The sequence below is a fragment of the Adiantum capillus-veneris genome, chromosome 23 (assembly GCF_014529385.1).
Source record: "Adiantum capillus-veneris isolate H3 chromosome 23, ASM1452938v2, whole genome shotgun sequence".
Lineage (NCBI taxonomy): Eukaryota > Viridiplantae > Streptophyta > Polypodiopsida > Polypodiales > Pteridaceae > Adiantum > Adiantum capillus-veneris.
Window position 1 is genome coordinate 68,513,040 of NC_140953.1, and position 21,300 is coordinate 68,534,339.

Here is a 21,300-nt window from a genome sequence, read left to right on the forward strand (position 1 = left end):
AAGGACAAGAGGGCAAAGTGTGCAGATGTAAGAAGGCTTTGTATGGGTTGAAGCAATCTCCTCATGCTTGGTATGAGAAAGCTGACACTCATTTGGTCAAACGAGGCTTTCGTAAACAGACCAACAGAAAGCACATCGTATGTAAAGCGTGAGGGTGATGTACTTCTCATTGTGGTTCTTTATGTCGATGATTTGTTGATCACTGGACCAAATGAGAGACATATTGCTGAATTTAAGGCTGATTTGAATGCTACTTTCAAGATGAAAGATTTGGGATGTTGTATCATTACTTGGGTATACAATTTAAGCAGTGTGATGGTGGTATTGCCTTGTGTCAAAAAAATTACTTAGAGACATTGGTATATAAGTTGGACTTGAGGATTACAAACCTATTGCCACTCCCATGGAAACAGGTTTGAAGTTGAGTCTACATGATACTGGCAATCTTGCTGATGTCACTCTTTATCAAACTGCTGTTGGCTGCCTCATTTATGTATGCAACATGAGGCCGGATATTCAGATTGCAGTCCCACAGGTTAGCAAATTTATGCATAGCCCAGGGTCTAAGCATTGGTAGGCTGTCAAGAGGATTTTCCGCTACCTTAGTGGCACTTTACATCTTGGCTTGTTTTATCCCAAGGGGGGATCATTGCCGCCAAACTTACATGCTTTTTCGGACTCAGATTGGGCTGGTTGTTTTGACACGCGAGTGTGCACAAGTGGTTTTTGTTTCATGCTTGGCAGTTCATGTATATCATGGTTGAGCAAGAAGCAACCTACTGTCTCCACTTCGAGTTGTGAGGCTGAGTACAGGGCAATCTTCACAGCTACGGTTGAGTGTGTATGGCTCAAACGCCTTATGGCTGATTTGGGTGTTGGACAGGACACTGCCAACACTATCTACACTGACAGTCAGAGCGCATTGGCAGTTGCGAGGAACCCAGTTTTTCATGCTCATACAAAGCACATTGAGGTGCATTACCACTATGTCTGGGAGAGGCTCTCAGCAGGAGAGATCAACTTGGCTTATGTGCCAACACATGACAACCTTGCAGATCTTTTCACAAAGGCATTGTCTCGTGAGAAGCTTGAAGCTTTCCGCAAAGCTTTGGGCTTACTCCCCTTTGTGGATTGATCATGGCCTCAGGGCATAACACTTCCCATTAGTCATGTGCCAGCTCTCGTTCACCGCATCACTCCAGGGGGGATTTGTTACCATATACATGTGGTAGTGATGTGTGTGAACACGCTAGGACCGCCGGGGCATTTTTTCCCTCTTTAGGAGGTTTTTCCCCCGAGCATTGTATATACGCCCATCACTCTAGGGATATCTATCTTTCCATTGCACACTAAGAAACATACTCTCTATTGTGTGCCTTGAGCTTCCTTTGTCTTCCCCAAGCTGTGTGCGTTTTTCTGCAACCCTAATTCCAACAAGTACCAGGTTGATCAAATAAGCATCATATTAGCAGGAGTTGCAATGGTGTTCAATATATTTTTATTATTGATTTTTTTTGCAAGGAGCAATAGAGGTGTTGCTCTTGGCTAGGCTCCAAGGAGTATATTAAAAAGTTCCTTCAAGTTTAGTGACGTCAATGTGGCAAAGTGAGGATTTGTGAGAGAGACACTTCTCTCAGACTGTGTATATGTATATGTGTGTGAGGGAGAGATGTTTCCTCCTCATGGATTCTCTTTGTAACAACCAAGAGAGTCCATGAGTATATAGCCAAGATAGAGCAATACAAAAGATAATATCTTGACCAGTATGCATGAAAGTAATATGGATATTGTTTGTATCATGTATTCTGAGAGAGAGAGAGAGAGAGAGAGAGAGAGAGAGAGAGAGAGAGAGAGAGAGAGAGAGAGGACCTTCAAAATATGGACATGAGGGAGAGACTCTCTTGAAGGGTGTGCTAGGAAAAAGAGAGATCCGAGTGATCTTTTAGTTTTCTTATTGAGAGGCGGAAATTGTGGGTTTGGATGTGGGTGTTGTTGAGCTCTATAACTTCAAATAAACCAAGAAAAATACACCATAATGAAAAGGGAGTGCTTTCACTGGTATACATGGTAAAATTTGTTGCAACTGCTTGTTGTCAAATCAGTTCATTTTCTTTGTAGATCATCATGCATATCTCTACATAGTTAACAAGCCTATAGGATCGTGCAATGGTTTGTCATCGTTCTTGTTTAATTTTCAGGTGGCTTGCAACAAGATACTAAACATAAAAAATCAGATCATATGTCACAAATCATAAGTGGATGACTACATGATGCTTCCTTATTTGCAATTATATGGGCTCCCACATGGACTAGAAAGGAAGTCAACTGTTTGTCAACAACAATTCTGCCCAAGAAAATGGGAAGGTAGCTAGGGAAAGTCATTCAAGAGAGAACATTGTATGCCACAATAGAAAAATTTCCATGATTTTTGGACCCCTTGATTACAAAGATGTTGACCTAGTGATCAAAAAGGCAATTTTCCATGACATGATTCCATTCTATGAAATACACGTGTTGCATCATGGCCAACACCTAGCCGCTATTAAATGGCTAGCTTAAGCAAGTGGCAATGATATTAGTGGCCCACAATGAGGGAGAACAAAGGATTTTCTAGAGCGTAAGATTTATAGCCTTATTCTCTATGCAAGCATTCATCTGAGCCATATCATACAAGAAGTTTTGGACAAAATCTCACAATAATTCCCACATTGTGACTTACCTCAACATCATGAGCTTCGGTGAGGGAGGCACCGCATACCTAGCTAGGTATGTGCTGCCTCTTGAGCAGAAGCTCATGATGTTATGCATAGTATGAAAAGCACTAAAAAAGACTCCGTTTTCCTACATGAGAAAATTTCTAAATCTTCTTGTGTCATCTACTCTCTTGCTAGAGTGAGGAAAAAGGTATCTGCCATGCTAGAAGGGTGTATCTTGAGCCCAATGTGATATATATGTTGGTTTTCACAGCAAATGTATGCTTCTATGGTTATCGACCAAATGAGAAGGGCATTGCTGATCTTATGAGGCTTATGCACTCTAAAAGTGGACAAGCAAGAATATTTTGAACTCTTGGCTTGGGCTATAGGAGTTACATTTAACCCTTTTGAACTCTATGCTTTTGAACCCTTTTGAACTCTATGCTTGGTCCATAGGAGTTACATTTAACTTTACTTTCCCCTTATCAGTGGAGAAGCCTATATTTGCAGTAGTTGAGTGAAGGCCTTGTGTGATAGCACATTTCCATTCACTCTTGAATCTAGTAAAATTGTAAGTATTTTGTGAATTTACTAGTAACTTTTTTTTGGTCCGGCACACACAATCTCAAAGTTTTGTCAATTCTCACTCGATAGAGTTGGTCACCAATAGCCTTGTATCTTTAAGCTTCAAGGGCGTAAAGGCATGTTTGGAACACATGTTCTTTGATTTGCATTATCTAAGGCGTTAAAAACTCCCCCTTTTAAAAAGAATTCCCTTTCTCAATCGCACTGTTTGCCCTGATAGGAGAGAATCAAGAGTGCCACCCTGCTTTTGGGAAAAATGGCTCTCTCTCTCTCTCTCTCTCTCTCTCTCTCTCTCTCTCTCTCTCTCTCTCTCTCCCCATGTTTGCTCCTTGCATGCTACCCCAGAATCCGACACCCTCCTGCGACGTCCTCCTTGCTTGCTACCCCAAAAATCCCCCCTCCATGTGCTCTCTTTGAATGCTTCTTGTGACCAACAAAAGGGAGTGAGCAATTCAATTCATCCATGCCTACCAAGGTTGTGATAACAAAGGTAGAAGAAGGGCAATCACCATCCATGGCTGCAATAACAAAGATAGAAAGGCCTGGCCGTTCATGCACTAGGATGTACTTAATTTTTAACCAATTGGTGGTTAAATTGTTGTTGAGAGAGAGAGAGAGAGAGAGAGAGAGAGAGAGAGAGTTAATCTATTGGTGGTTAAATTGCTTGCAAGCTCCTCTGCAAGGGAATTTTTTCATACACTAGATCATGCCTGAAGGTTAAAGCAAGTGATTATAAATGGTTTTATCATCAACGCAAGTATTTTTGTCAAGCATGTCTACAAACTTGTGAAATGGGATGAGTTTTAATTCCATATTCATGTCAAGGCAAAAGATAAGATGAGCTGGTTTAGCCAATGAGTGTGTGTGTGTTAAAAAGGCTCAAAATCTTTGATGTCTTGACAACTTTGAAAGGGCAGCGTGTTGAGAGAGAGAGAGAGAGAGAGAGAGAGAGAGAGAGAGAGAGAGAGAGAGGTTGATTTTTTATTGTATGTGTACCATATGCAGTGTGTCAAAGATGAGACTAAAGGTTATGGATGCCTCTTCAACAATGCATATGTGATACCCATTACCTTTTTTTAGTGGTAATGGAAAATAATGTAATCTCGAGGGGCCACTACAATAGATAAATGCCTATCACGTGGGTTCAATAGTAGAGATTATTTTATTGACCTTGAAAAAATATTACAGATTGAATAGGAAAAGGGTCCCTTTTATTGGTGAAACATTCATAGCTAAGAGATTCCATAAATAGTCCTAGAACGCACACGATATTAGAGTTTAACAGACAATGACCCCCTTGTGATTGTAATTTTGGTGATTTTGCACAAACCGTGATCATTCCTTGCTTATGTGTAAAAACTTTGTTATGAAAATTGCCTCCCTATATCAAATTATTGAACTCCCCCAAGAATTTGTTGAGCCGTTGCAAGTCAGCGCAAAGGGAAAGTTGGAGTCAGGATTACAGAAGATGGATATAGTGCCATGGACGACAACAAATATCACGTGAAATTTCTCATGGCTCATAATTTCACAAGTCAAGAGCTTGAAAAGGTTTAAACAAGTTCTGCATTACTCTCTTTAATGGTTTCTTTTTCAAACTTAAGCACATAAATCAATCATGACAAGAGCTTGAAAAGGTTTAATCAAGTTCTGCATTACTCTCTTTAATGGTTTCTTTTTCAAACTTAAGCACATAAATCAATCATGACAATGCTAGCATTAGGAAGGGAAATGGGGTCTAACAAGGCCTCTTTATTTGCCATGGGATAAAAAGTGGGGTTATGGAATGAGTACATGGATGGATGCCATGTGGATTGAAATGGTGGGTATGGCAGGGCCTAAAAGTGCATGGTCAAACTTGTAAGCTTAGAGGTGGTGGAAAATAAATCTTTTAAATATAAAGAGAAATCTCTTATGATATAAAAAAATTGAACCTTTTTCAAAAAGTTGGAGTAAAAACCAATCTTTTCTCTCTCTAGTGGCTACCAGTTTCTCCCCCCCTCTCCTAAAATGTGTCAGTCATTCCGTCCCTCTCTTTTTACTGTACCATCTCTATCTTCTCTACACTCCACCTTGCAAATTGTATTTCCTTCTTCAATGTCACTTTTCCCTCACAAAAAGATCTTGCAACAGAGGTTTGAATCTCCTTTCCCTTCTCAAGCTTGCTACATTCTCCTTAATGGTAGCCACCACCTATTGAAGCTCTCCATTGCTTCATGAACCTCACTTCACATTTCTCCCTAAAGCTGTAGATCTGCACCATATCCTACTCCTAGAGATTCTCTGTTACATAAATTTACTTCCCTTAGTAGCTTTTCTACTCTTTCTTCTCCATTTAGCTATCTAAAGTGGATTTAATTTCCTCAAACACCTCTTTGCTACTTCTTCCTTATTTAGCCAGCTTGTGGAGGGGCATAGTGGTGGCATTGACTATCTTTGTATACCTTTTGTTTTTTTGCAATTGAGATCATAAGTGTGCATATACTAATCATAAATTTCTTTGTGCAAGTGGTACTACTTCCTTCCATGGCATCAAAAAGTGCGCGATGACCTAAGAGTGTAATTAACTCAATTTCTTGTAGCAATGTACAAAACGATAGTTGTCATTGGGTTACCATCGACTACAAATGATTTATGTGGGTAACAATGTAGCCAAGCTCAAGAGGTGCACACAAGGTCTCAAGGAGATGCATAACTTCTTGAGCACACCATTGGAAGAGAAGAATCATGGAGTTCAAGAAAACTGAAGATGGTAAGTGGCTAGAAAAGGTGTACCATGTGTATATAGACTCACAAGTGAAGCTAGGGACAAGATTGACTCCACCAATATTTCCTACAAAGTGTAATTCCACTTCTCTGTAAAGTTTTTAGGATTGTCTATTTTCTATTTTCACCTCATATGTTGCTTCTAATGTGTGCATGATACACATTGTTTTCTCATTCTTGTAGTTGTTTTTCCATTTAATTTTGTACAATGGGAGCCGGTAGAATCCTTCATAGGGATATTTGATGCCATCCATGTGGAACTTGAAAAATTACTATATGCTATATGTCTATCCTCTAATCTTGCCTCATGAGATATCTTTGTCTAGGTAAAATGGGTACGACCCCATTCACTCACCAAGCCTGGAGAGTTTGTAATGGCTTACATCAAAAAATGCATTGATAGAAATAACCAAAAGGAGAATGGAGGTAGATGTGCATGCCACCATGAAGTGCACCTATGGGTCCCACAAAGCAATGATAATACGATTTACGTCTCTTCATGTATTTGTGCATATCATTTGATTACAGAGTGTCCATAGGACACCAACTATGTAGCTTTGCAAAGGGGATGGTGTGATGAATGGCTTCCTTTCAGTTGGATGGGAGACTAAGGTGGTCAAACACCAAATAGGTAACATTAATTGGTGTGTAATTGGGGAGAAATTGGTGTTCAGATGCCAAATTGCAAAGAAAATGTTATCAATGATCTTTTCCAAAGGTGGAAGCAAACAATGGGAGTATGGGAGGCATTGACTTTGATGTTGCTACTTAAGAAACTGTTGACCTCCATAATTATGCAATGCATGACATCTTTGTGAATAAATACTGACACCTTGGCCTTCATTATGAGTATCTCAATTTGAGATATAGATGGCCCAAGTTGTACCTCTTTGTTGTCAATGATAAGGTTGTTTGGCATAGAAAAGAAAAAAAGCTTTCTTTGTGAGGACATTCCGTTCCCGTGATGGTATTACTACAAAAGCTTATAACTGGTGCAAATTTTGTTCCCATTAATAAATACGATGTTTTGAATCTCGTCTCTGTGCATATTTGTTCATTTTTTAGTTTTTCTGGAGTTGGCAACTTTTTGAGAGAAAATGTTCAACTTGATTGATTGCAAATGCCAATGCTTTCAGATGATGTCTTGTGTTATTTTATCATGATAGTTTTTAAAATATATACTTTTTAATTAATTTTAAGGGTTTTCTTAAAATTTTGTAAAGCAAATTCGGGTATATAAGTCCCATTCTAGGTTTTTAAAGTCCATTGCTCACACTCAAAAAACTCTAGCTCTAATCTTTTTTTGGAATGTTCCTTGTGCAAGAATACATGGCAACGTCGTGTGATGCACTCCTCATCACAAAACTTGGAAAGGTTGGCCTTGCAGATCAAGCACATGACTTAGTGAGTGTGCTCGAGGGCTCTCTTAACATGTAGGCCACATCCAACTTACATTAAGATGCCATTCAAAGATTATGACTCCATATGGCTGAATATGCAATTATGTTTGAGGAATCCAACATGGTGTGGTTGTTGGTGGATTTTCTCACACATCTCTATGAGGCCCACAAGAACTTTTGCTTTTTTCTTTTGAGGTTTTCCAAAAGATGAGGATGATATCATAGATGTAGGCATGGGGTGTATAGACATCTAATTCATAGCATGGGGCATGGTTTTGGCTTTGCTTGTGCTTGAGAGCATGGGCAAGGGGAAAAAAAATGCTAGCAAGAAGGAACTTGGGACCATTGTGGAGGAGGAAAATGAATAAATTGAAGAGGTTAATGAGAAGATGAAAGCATTCATGGCACACTTTCTCTTACAAGAGACCAATTCCTTCGAGGAGGAAGATCATATGATGGAGAAAGATGAAGTGTTGGAGGAAGTCTTTGACTCTCAATTTGCATATAGTGGTGGTGGAGGGTTGTCAATTTATTTTCCTCGTCGACATTGCAAAGACACTTGGAATCGGAGAGGATGAGTTACTCTTGTGATCATTGTCTGTATGGGTATGAAGGATCCAAGTGGAAAGGAGGAAGCATTGACACAATTTGAAATTGACTTTGAAGATCAAAGTCTCTCAGCCTGCCTCTCCTACCTGCCCAATGAAACTGAGCAAAATTTGGTACAAATGGTGGCAAGCACTCTAGTCTAAACAAAATCTTGTGCTTCCTTTTATGAGAGTGTACCTGAAAGTGCTTTCACCCGCACAAACCACTCATTTGAATGGGTAGAAAAAATTGTTCGACCATCAAACTTACAAGGAAATCTCTTGAAGAAATAGATGAGGATATGGAGGTCAAATATTCTTAGATCTAGATGATTGTCTTTTCTTTTCTTCCAATTAGTGGTAATGTTCTTTAAATTGTTTTACAAACTACATGCCACATTGATGAGTTCGTTGCACGAATTGGAGGCTCTTACAATGTGTTTTTTGGTAGGGATAACTCGCTATGGCACTATGTGAGCCACTTAGGACCATCTATTCTTCAAGTTGTGTACAAAGCATTATCAAACCATGGTTGTGTGGAACTACTTAAGCGCAAGGCATTGAGTGCCATTGGTGCACCCAAAGTGTGTCGACCATAGAAAGTGGTACACACAGATATATATAGGCTAGCAGGTTCATGGTAAAGGGCAGGAGCACCTACAAAGATCTTAGGCAGATAGGTAGTATTGAATATGTGTTCTTTATGCGGTTTATAGGCCAAGAAGGGTTCCCATAATAGCCAATTATGATGGTAGATGAAAGAGGTTCAAGTACAGTATTTTTGCCTAGATATGTGAAGGAGTACGAGCGGAAGTGTGAAGCGAGAGAGAGTGCGAGAAGAAGAGCACGAAGATATGGTGAACTCGCTCTACTGTAATGTGTAGAGCATAGTGAGTTCTTATTAGGTTTTTACAAAAGAATATGTGTACATACTTGGCGGCCTGCCCACTTACCTGGGCGACCACATTGGGCTTTATACCCCAACAACCTCCCACTTAAAGTCCAATGTGGTACTTTAAGTGTGAGAGAAGCTACTATACAAGCTAATATACAAGAGATGTAGAGAAGTGATGTACTACCCTACACCTAACTGCTTGCGAAAATGCGCAAAGCTCTCTGAGGGAAGTCCTTTTGTAAGTAGATCAGCAGGATTTTTTGTGGTGTGAACTTTGACAAGCTGAAGTTGCTTATCCTCGAGCATTTACCTTATGAAATGATACTTCACATCCACATGCTTTGTCTTTGAGTGATAAACTGGATTGCGAGCCAATTGTATAGCACTTTGACTATCACAATATAACACAGACATCTCTTCTTTGATTCCCAAATCTGTTACTAGTCGATTAAGCCAAGTTGATTCTTTGCATGCCTCTGATGCTGCAACATATTCAGCCTCTGTAGTAGACTGAGTAACACAATCTTGTAATCTAGAACGCCATGATACTGCTCCACCAGTCAATGTAAAGACACACCCTGACGTAGACCTTCGGTTGTCTAAGTCACCTGCATAATCTGAGTCTGTCAAACCCTTTACACTTAGCTCCTTACTCCCATAGCATATACGCATACTCTTTGTAGCTTTCAGGTATCTCAATATTCCTTTCACTGCCTCCCAATGTTTCTTGCCTGGGTTTGACATGTATCGACTTACTACTCCCACTGCAAATGCAATGTCTGGGCGAGTAGCAATCATTGCATACATCAAACTACCCACCGCAAATGCATATGGAATCTTATCCATTTCAGCTTGTTCTTCCTCAGACACATGACAATCTTGTTTGCTAAGTTTCACATATGGTGGCAATGGAACACTCAATGCCTTTCCCTTCTCCATATTGAAACGTTGCAAAACCTTGTCAATATACTCTGTTTGAGATAACCAAATCAACTTCTTTGATCTGTCTCTCTCAATGCGCATACCAAGTATATGACTTGCCTCACCCATGTCTTTCATGTCAAACGATTTTGACATCTTTGACTTCAATGCTGAAATTTCTTCCAAGTGCTTTCCAGCAATCAACATGTCATCCACATACAAAATAAGGATCAACCAACTGCCATCCTTAGCCTTCTTTGTATATAGACAGTGATCGAACTCACTACGTTTGTAGCCTTGAGAAAGCATAAACTTGTGGAACTTATGGTACCATGCCCTCGGTGATTGTTTTAATCCATAAAGACTCTTTAACAACTGGCATACCCAATCTTCCTTGCCTTTCTCAACAAACCCTTCTGACTGCTGCATGTAAATTTCCACATCTAAATCACCATGCAAGAACGCTGTCTTGACATCCATTTGGTGCAACACCAAATCTAATATGGCAACCAATGCAAGAAAGCATCTCAATGTAGTCATCTTGACCACCGGAGAGAAGACTTCATCAAAGTCAATGCCTTGTTCTTGCTTGAAGCCCTTGGCAACAAGCCTTGCTTTGTACTTTGGCTGACTATCATGAGCGGTGATCTTATACTTGTAAACCCATTTACAAGGTAGAGCCTTTTTGCCATGTGGTAATTTAACTAGCTTCCATGTTTGGTTTTTATGCAGAGCTGTCATCTCTGATTGCATGGCCAATTGCCAATTCCCGGAGTCCTTCATTTGCACTGCTTCCTTGTAACATGAAGGCTCATTACAATCAGTCAACATGACATAGTTCATAGATGGAACAAACCGATCAGGTGGTCGCGTGATACGTCCAGATCTACGTAAAATAGGTGGCTCAGGCTCAGCCACAACCTTTGGTTCCAATCTATCCTATCCTTGCTCCTCTTGAGCCCTGACATTTTGTCTAGCACGTGCAGGTCCATGTTCTTGGAAGACAACTCTTATAATCTCCTCAACCCTCTCTGGTTTAGAATGATATTTGGATTCTTTAAAGTGAACATCATTGCTGCGGATAACCTTTCTGGATTCGGGATCCCAAAGTCTGTACCCCATCTCACCAGAATTACCATAGCCTAGAAAGATGCACTTTCTACTCTTTGGCTCAAGTTTGTTCCTAAATTCCTTTGGAACGTGAGTATATGCCTCACAGCCAAAGACTCTGAGATGCTTGTATGAGCGCATTTTGCCTGACCATACCATCTCTGGCACTGAATCCTTCTGTAAAACCTTGCTAGGAGATCTATTTATAAGATGACCAGATGTTGATACAGCTTCAGCCCAAAACCCATTTGGCAGCTGTACATTAGACAACATACTTCTGACCTTCTCTTGTATGGTCCTATTCATCCTATCAACAACACCATTTTGAGGAGGATTGTAAGGAGAAATAAGTTCACGTTTTATACCTTTTGACTCACAAAAGTCCTGAAAGGCCTTTGAAACATACTCTCCACCGTTGTCAGTGCGTAAGCATTTAAGCTTCTTGCCACTCTGATTCTCCACAAGTGTCACAAACGTTTTGAAAACACTAAACGCTTCATCCTTGTGCTTGAGAAAGTAAACCCATACTTTCCTCGAGTAATCATCTATAAATGTCATAAAGTAAGAAGCTCCCCCTAGAGATAGGTTAGGCATAGGTCCACACAAATCACTATGAACAAGTGCAACCTGTGTATCTCTTCTACTGCTTCTATGCTTATGTGGCTGCTGTGTTTGCTTACCATACAGACAATGTTCACAGAATTCAAAATCATTAAATGAAAAGCCAGGCAAATAACCAAAACGAGACAAGATTTCCATTCCCTTCTTGGACATATCAAGAACATGTTGCATCATATAAGCCCACATAGGGTAATTGTCCCCATCCATCCTGTTCTCAACATCAAACAGCTTGAAGACATCTGTGTTGTTGTTAGCCATGGTAAATGCTGCACCTGATGGTAAAACTGCCTGAAAATAGGAGAAATGGAGTGGGAGGTGCACATCCTCGCATAATGTTGCATAATGTTGCATATGTCCTAACCGGCTATGCCACAAAGAAACGTTCGTCTGCTCGGTTACATTGATTACATTTTTAGAGACATTTGATACATAAATCATGTAAAGTCCTCTAGACTTTACTCCATGTGCTACTGTCATCGAACCCTTGGATATCTTCCACATGTTCTGTCCGAAAGTGGTGACGTAGCCAGCATCATCAAGTAAACCTGTGCTGATCAAGCTCTTTGTAATTGCGGGAACATGTCTCACATTCTTCAGCGTGAAAGAAGAGCCATTCTGAAACTTCAATCGAACATATCCAACACCTAAGATCTCACATGTCTGCCCATTGCCTAGCCGAACATGATCTTTAGTGGTCACATAAGAGGTAAACCATGCCCTCGGTAAACTTATGGTACCATGCCCTCGGTGATTGTTTTAAGCCATAAAGACTCTTTAACAACTAGCATACCCAATCTTCCTTGCGTTTCTCAACAAACCCTTTTGGCTGCTGCATGTAAATTTCCACATCTAAATCACCATGCAAGAACGCTGTCTTGACATCCATTTGGTGCAACACCAAATCTAATATGGCAACCAATGCAAGAAAGCATCTCAATGTAGTCATCTTGACCACCGGAGAGAAGACTTCATCAAAGTCAATGCCTTGTTCTTGCTTAAATCCCTTGGAAACAAGCCTTGCTTTGTACTTTGGCTGACTATCATGAGCGGTGATCTTATACCTGTAAACCCATTTACAAGGTAGAGCCTTTTTGCTCTGTGGTAATTTAACTAGCTTCCATGTCTTGTTTTTTTGCAGAGCTGTCATCTCTGATTGCATGGCCAATTGCCAATTCCCGGAGTCCTTCATTTGCACTGCTTCCTTGTAACATGAAGGCTCATTGCAATCAGTCAACATGACATAGTTCATAGATGGAACAAACCTATCAGGAGGTCGCGTGACACATCCAGATCTACGAACAATAGGTGGCTCAGGCTCAACCACAACCTGTGGTTCCACTCTATCCTATCCTTGCTCCTCTTGAGCCCTGACATTTTGTCTTGCACGTGCAGGTCCATCTTCTTGGAAGACAACTCTTCTAATCTCCTCAACCCTCTCTGGTTTAGAATGATATTTGGATTCATTAAAGTGAACATCATTGCTGCGGACAACCTTTCTGGATTCGGGATCTCAAAGTCTGTACCCCATCTCACGAGAATTACCATAGCCTAGAAAGATGCACTTTCTACTCTTTGGCTCAAGTTTGTTCCTAAATTCCTTTGGAACGTGAGTATATGCCTCACAGCCAAAGACTCTGAGATGCTTGTATGAGGGCATTTTGCCTGACCATACCATCTCTGGCACTGAATCCTTCTGCAAAACCTTGCTAGGAGATCTATTTACAAGATGAACAGCTGTTGATACAACTTCAGCCCAAAACCCATTTGGCAGCTGTGCATTAGACAACATACTTCTGACCTTCTCTTGTATGGTCCTATTCATCCTCTCAGCAACACCATTTTGAGGAGGATTATAAGGAGCAGTAAGTTCACGTTTTATACCTTTTGACTCACAAAAGTCCTGAAAGGCCTTTGAAACATACTCTCCACCGTTGTCAGTGCGTAAGAATTTTAGCTTCTTGCCACTCTGATTCTTCACAAGTGTCACAAACGTTTTGAAAACACTAAACGCTTCATCCTTGTGCTTGAGAAAGTAAACCCATACTTTCCTCGAGTAATCATCTATAAATGTCATAAAGTAAGAAGCTCCCTCTAGAGATAGGTTAGGCATAGGTCCACACAAATCACTATGAACAAGTGCCAACTGTGTATCTCTTCTACTGCTTCTATGCTTCCCTGGCTGTTGTGTTTGCTTACCATACAGACAATGTTCACATAATTCAAAATCATTAAATGAAAAGCCAAGCAAATAACCAGAACGAGACAAGATTTCCATTCCCTTCTTGGACATATGTCCTAACCGGCTATGCCACAAAGAAACGTTCGGCTACTCGGTTACATTGATTACACTTTTAGAGTCATTTGATATATAAATCATGTAAAGTCCTCCAGAATTTATTCCATGTGCTACTGTCATCGAACCCTTGGATATCTTCCACATGTTTTGTCCAAAAGTGGTGACGTAGCTAGCATCATCAAGTAAACCTGTGCTAATCAAGCTCTTTGTAATTGCGGGAACATGTCTCACATTCTTCAGCGTGAAAGAAGAGCCATTCTGAAACTTCAATTGAACATCTCCAACACCTAAGATCTCACATGTCTGCCCATTGCCTAGCCGAACATGATCTTTAGTGGTCACATAAGAGGTAAACCACTCCTTGTTTGGAGACACATGAAGTGATGCCCCTGAGTCTATAATCCAATCACTCAGTGCATTTCCATCAGATGCTGTAAGAAGAGCTGAGTCCATTGTATTCTTCAAGATGTAGATGTTGAAGGAGTACGAGCGGAAGTGCGACGCGAGAGAGTGCGAGAAGAAGAGCACGACGATATGGTGAATTCGCTCTACTGTAATGTGTAGAGCATAGTGATTTCTTATTAGGTTTTTACAACAGAATATGTGTACATACCTGGCGGCCCGCCCACTAACCTGGGCGACCACATTGGGCTTTATACCCCAACAACCTCCCTCTTAAAGTCCAATGTGGTACTTTAAGTGTGAGAGAAGCTACTATAAGCTAATATACAAGAGATGTAGAGAAGTGATGTACTACCCTACACCTAATTGCTTGCGAAAATGCGCAAAGCTCTCTGAGGGAAGTCCTTTTGTAAGTAGTGATCCGAGCCTATCACAAATTTTTGTTTATTATATTTTGTTGGTTTTCCTTGCTTCTAGAGGTTTACAATAAAAGAAAGAGTGAGAACAACCTCTTGGAAAAAAAAAAATGATTTGATAGGAATTTTTTCTTGACTAGTTCACCGTAGGTGAAAGGTAGAGGGAGAACCTAGTGGTAAAGGGAAGGGAAAATATATAAATGTGAAAAGAAAAGATATGATGTGGTTGTGGAGCCATGCACCCATGATTCAAGGGTCATGAGTGGCTCATATCATCATGGCTTTGGAGCCATATGATGATTCATCAAATGGGACCCAAGTGGAAGACTTGGTAAAGGAAGGAACCAAACACATGATTTTGCTGAATTTTTAAAAAATACTTCCACTCCGATCCAAGAAAAGTTGTCTTCATCAAAGTTGTAGCTGATGAGCTGGAGATTCTGGCCATATTTTTTTAAATAATTTTTGCATCTACGGTCTAGGAGATATGGCCAAAATGGCGGACGCCAGTTTTTCCAAATGTGGTGGAGACCACCCCCTCTACCTTTACACACACACACCCTTCCTTTTCCACATTGAGACCTTCTCTAAAAATCAGCCATTAGTCTTCTCACCCTCCTCTCTCTCAAGCTCAAAAACCCATCAAAATTCCTCTTCTAATCACCTCTCAAGTCATGCTTAATCTTGTTGTAATTCATAAGTTCTCATTCAACCCCTTTCTATTATTACTAGATATGTATTGATTTTATGTAGATTCTTTACATTTTAAAATAAGGAAGCTCTTGGACTCAAGCTATGGAGGAAGGAGTGAAGACAACACAAGTGATGATGGAGCTAATTGGTCAACAAATCACTTGGAAGGAGCTTCTTCATTGGTTGAATGTCCCTAATCAAGCTTCATTTGTACAAATTACACTTGGATCTTAACCTCACTCCTAATCACTCTCTTTCCTATATAAAGAGGCCTTCCCCTTTGTAATTTCAAGCCTCCCTCAGCCCCATTGAGTCTTTGTATCACTCACCATGAGCCCATAATCTCATTCATTCACTCTATTCTTGCACATTCTAGAGTGCAAATTGTTTCATGCTAGTAACCTCTCCTTCTCTTACTTATGTTAATTAAGAGAAATCTTTTATATATGTGCGAGAGTGCTTGATGTGATCTTGGCTAATCCTTGAGTGGTTGTTTGGTAATCTACATGCTATTTGTGTTGGGAGTATTTGAAGTCATCCATTCCTTGTACACACACTAAGGTTAATGCTTCATTCATAGTGATCTCTCTCTCTCTCTCTCTCTCTCTCTGTCTCTCTCTCTGTCTCTCTCTCTCTCTCTCTCTCTCTCTCTCTCTCTCTCTCTCTCTCTCTCTCTCTTTGTGTAGCGGTCCTAGCCCACGCTTCCAAGACTAGGTGGTGCCCTTATCTCATTTCCCTCATGGCGCCATTCCAAATTTCCTTCGTCAGTAGATCAGCAGGATTTTCTGTGGTGTGAACTTTGACAAGCTGAAGTTGCTTATCCTCGAGCATTTACCTTATGAAATGATACTTCACATCCACATGCTTTGTCTTTGAGTGATAAACTGGATTGCGAGCCAATTGTATAGCACTTTGACTATCACAATATAACACAGGCATCTCTTCTTTGATTCCCAAATCTGTTACTAGTCGATTAAGCCAAATTGATACTTTGCATGCCTCTGATGCTGCAACATATTCAGCCTCTGTAGTAGACTGAGTAACACAATCTTGTAATCTAGAACGCCATGATACTGCTCCACCAGCCAATGTAAAGACATACCCTGACGTAGACCTTCGGTTGTCTAAGTCACCTGCATAATCTGAGTCTGTAAAACCCTTTACACTTAGCTCTTGACTCCCATAGCATATACGCATACTCTTTGTAGCTTTCAGGTATCTCAATATTCCTTTCACTGCCTCCCAATGTTTCTTGCTTGGGTTTGACATATGTATCGACTTACTACTCCCACTGCAAATGCAATGTCTGGGCGAGTAGCAATCATTGCATACATCAAACTACCCACTGCAAACGCTTATGGAATCTTATCCATTTCAGCCTGTTCTTCCTCAGACATAGGACAATCTTGTTTGCTACGTTTCACATATGGTGGCAATGGAACACTCAATGCCTTTCCCTTCTCCATATTGAAACGTTGCAAAACCTTGTCAATATACTTTGTTTGAGATAACCAAATCAACTTCTTTGATCTGTCTCTCTCAATGCGCATACCAAGTATATGACTTGCCTCACCCATGTCTTTCATGTCAAACGATTTTTCCATCTTTGACTTCAAAGCTGAAATTTCTTCCAAGTGCTTGCCAACAATCAACATGTCATCCACATACAAAATAAGGATCAACCAACTGCCATCCTTAGCCTTCTTTGTATATAGATAGTGACTGAACTCACTACGTTTGTAGCCTTGAGAAAGCATAAACTTGTGGAATTTATGGTACCATGCTGTCGGTGATTGTTTTAAGCCATAAAGACTCTTTAACAACTGGCATACCCAATCTTCCTTGCCTTTCTCAACAAACCCTTCTGGCTACTGCATGTAAATTTCCACATCTAAATCACCATGCAGGAACGCTGTCTTGACATCCATTTGGTGCAACACCAAATCTAATATGGCAACCAATGCAAGAAAGCATCTCAATGTAGTCATCTTGACCACCGGAGAGAAGACTTCATCAAAGACAATGCCTTGTTCTTGCTTAAAGCCCTTGGCAACAATCCTTGCTTTGTACTTTGACTGACTATCATGAGCGGTGATCTTATACCTGTAAACCCATTTACAAGGTAGAGCCTTTTTGATATGTGGTAATTTAACTAGCTTCCATGTCTTGTTTTTTTGCAGATCTGTCATCTCTGATTGCATGGCCAATTGCCAATTCCCGGAGTCCTTCATTTGCACTGCTTCCTTGTAACATGAAGGCTCATTGCAATCAGTCAACATGACATAGTTCATAGATGGAACAAACCTATCAGGAGGTCGCGTGACACATCCAGATCTACGAACAATAGGTGGCTCAGGCTCAACCACAACCTGTGGTTCCACTCTATCCTATCCTTGCTCCTCTTGAGCCCTGACATTTTGTCTTGCACGTGCAGGTCCATCTTCTTGGAAGACAACTCTTCTAATCTCCTCAACCCTCTCTGGTTTAGAATGATATTTGGATTCATTAAAGTGAACATCATTGCTGCGGACAACCTTTCTGGATTCGGGATCTCAAAGTCTGTACCCCATCTCACGAGAATTACCATAGCCTAGAAAGATGCACTTTCTACTCTTTGGCTCAAGTTTGTTCCTAAATTCCTTTGGAACGTGAGTATATGCCTCACAGCCAAAGACTCTGAGATGCTTGTATGAGGGCATTTTGCCTGACCATACCATCTCTGGCACTGAATCCTTCTGCAAAACCTTGCTAGGAGATCTATTTACAAGATGAACAGCTGTTGATATAGCTTCAGCCCAAAACCCATTTGGCAGCTGTGCATTAGACAACATACTTCTGACCTTCTCTTGTATGGTCCTATTCATCCTCTCAGCAACACCATTTTGAGGAGGATTGTAAGGAGCAGTAAGTTCACGTTTTATACCTTTTGACTCACAAAAGTCCTGAAAGGCCTTTGAAACATACTCTCCACCGTTGTCAGTGCGTAAGCATTTTAGCTTCTTGCCACTCTGATTCTCCACAAGTGTCACAAACGTTTTGAAAACACTAAACGCTTCATCCTTATGCTTGAGAAAGTAAACCCATACTTTTCTCGAGTAATCATCTATAAATGTCATAAAGTAAGAAGCTCCCCCTAGAGATAGGTTAGGCATAGGTCCACAAAAATCACTATGAACAAGTGCCAACTGTGTATCTCTTCTACTGCTTCTATGCTTATGTGGCTGCTGTGTTTGCTTACCATACAGACAATGTTCAAAGAATTCAAAATCATTAAATGAAAAGCCAGGCAAATAACCAGAACGAGACAAGATTTCCATTCCCTTCTTGGACATATGTCCTAACCGGCTATGCCACAAAGAAACGTTCGGCTACTCGGTTACATTGATTACATTTTAAGAGACATTTGATACATAAATCATGTAAAGTCCTCCAGACTTTACTCCATGTGCTACTGTCATAGAACCCTTGGATATCTTCCACATGTTCTGTCCAAAAGTGGTGACGTAGCCAGCATCATCAAGTAAACCTGTGCTGATCAAGCTCTTTGTAATTGCGGGAACATGTCTCACATTCTTGAGCGTGAAAGAAGAGCCATTCTGAAACTTCAATTGAACATCTCCAACACCTAAGATCTCACATGTCTGCCCATTGCCTAGCCGAACATGATCTTTAGTGGTCACATAAGAGGTAAACCACTCCTTGTTTGGAGACACATGAAGTGATGCCCCTGAGTCTATAATCCAGTCACTCAGTGCATTTCCATCAGATGCTGTAAGAAGAGCTGAGTCCATTCTATTCTTCAAGAAGTAGATGTCTCGTGACACTAGACTGTCATCCTCTGCAACAGTGTTTGTCACATTTATTTCTTGAATCTTCACTGAGGACTTGTTCTTCTCACCATGGTCTTCAGCTTTCTCTTTGCCTTTTTCTGCTTTCCATTCTCTGCAGTCTCTTTTCATGTGACCCTTCTTGCCACAATGGTAGCATTCTATGTCACTCTTGCCTTTAGCACTGCGGGACTTACTATGAGACTGATTCCTCTTTCCACCTTTGTACTTTTTTTTGGTCCTTCCCCTGACAACTAAGGCTGTTCCTTTGCCTTTGTCCATTGTCTTTCTATTGGTTTCTTCAGTAAGCAGACTTCCTTCTACACATGCTATGTTCAAACCATCTGGAGGTGCAGAATTACTGAAAGCTGTGCGAAAAGTGTCCCAACTTTCCGGCAATGTGATCAACAGGAACATAGTTCTAACAGGTTCATCAAACTTGACACCTTGAGATGACAACTGACTATAGATTGTGTTGAATTCATTCTGATGATTAGACATACGTGTCCCTTCTTTCATCTTCAAGTCAACAAGCTTCTTAAGCCAGTATACCTGTGAAGCTGCACTCTGCTTCTCATAATGATCACTCAGCTTTAACCATGCTTGATAAGCTGACATCTCTTCTGCTACATTGAAGTAAACGCTTTCTGCCAAAGTCAGCATAATGGTAGAAAGTGCCAATTCATCCATTTTGTTCCATTCATCTTCGTCCATATCTTCTGGTTTTATCCCCTTGAGCTTTATAGGTTTTATCTGCTTCTTTTGTACCAACACGTGCCAAATCTGCTTCTTGCACAATGGGAAATTGGTTCCATCCAGCTTCTTGATATTGTAAAGAGTAGTGTCCTGTGATCCAGCCATAGCTACGCTTCACAGTGGTTTACTTTCCTGGGAAAAATTCGGCAGAGTTTCCCCTGTAAACTGATCTCTGAACCAATATCAACCTGTCAAATGAACCAAGAAAGCTTCAGATTCTGCATAAATTTCGGCAGAGTCTCCTTTGTAAAATGGCTATGGTGTACTCAAAAACAGACCAAAAACAGCTCAAAAACACTGTCTCTCTGACACTGTAAGCTGTGGGTAAACCTGTTCTGCACCTGTACTGTCTCTGACTGTCCTGTCACTGTCCTATAAGCATAGACTGTGACAATGCCTCAATGGCAGTAAAGCAAAGATGCAATCCCAACTGTCTAACTCACAGTCAATACATCCTAGCTGCCTATCTAAGGGTGCTCGAGGGATCGCTCCAAGACCTGTATCACCGAAAGGATCTCAACATTCGAGAATCTCCCAGCTCAATAAAACCTCACTCGACCCTCAACAAAGGCTGCAGTAAATCTGACAGTACATAGACTTCCCACAAAGTCATACATCCACAAATTTCCCACTGTATGCTGTAACCGCTGCGGCGGTTGTTTGCTGCGTGACTCACAGCCAGCAAACCCTCAACAGACATACATCATCTCTGACAATACATCCCATGTGGAAGTACCTGCAATGTCAGGATGAAATCTGGAATATCAAGCAGCAAACACAAGCTACCTGATGAACTAGTGGATGTCGCCTACAGTCTGTGTGTAGATGCGCCCGTGTCGGGCTCACCCACGAGATTTGGGGCCGTGTCTTCGCCTGTCGAATTTCACTCCAATCTGAGCTGGTGACTCTAGCCTCCTGCAGTGCTACCCCGAGCCTCGATCTGAGCTCTGATACCAGTTGAAGGAGTACGAGCGGAAGTGCGACGCGAGAGAGAGTGCGAGAAGAAGAGCACGACGATATGGTGAATTCCCTCTACTGTAATGTGTAGAGCATAGTGAGTTCTTATTAGGTTTTTACAAAAGAATATGTGTACATACCTGGCGGCCGGCCCACTGACCTGGGCGACCACATTGGGCTTTATACCCCAACAGATGTCTCCTGACACTAGACTGTCATCCTCTGCAACAGTGTTTGTCACATTTATTTCTTGAATCTTCAAAGAGGACTCGTTCTTCTCACCATGGTCTTCAACTTTCTCTTTGCCTTTTTCTACTTTCCATTCTCTGCAGTCTCTTTTCATGTGACCCTTCTTGCCACAATGGTAGCATT

General features: G+C 40.9%; 1 protein-coding gene across 1 annotated transcript in view; it reads left to right on the plus strand.

Annotated features, from left to right (window-relative positions):
• Window positions 1-4,650, plus strand: part of LOC147427922 (uncharacterized) — a 132,692-nt gene extending 128,042 nt beyond the window's left edge. Inside the window, exon 9 of the mRNA XM_086496447.1 lies at window positions 4,287-4,650. Within this exon, the coding sequence (XP_086352573.1) occupies window positions 4,287-4,361 (75 nt within the window). The 3' untranslated portion in view covers window positions 4,362-4,650. The remainder of the gene's footprint in view (window positions 1-4,286) is intronic.
• The last annotated feature ends 16,650 nt before the right edge of the window (window positions 4,651-21,300 follow it).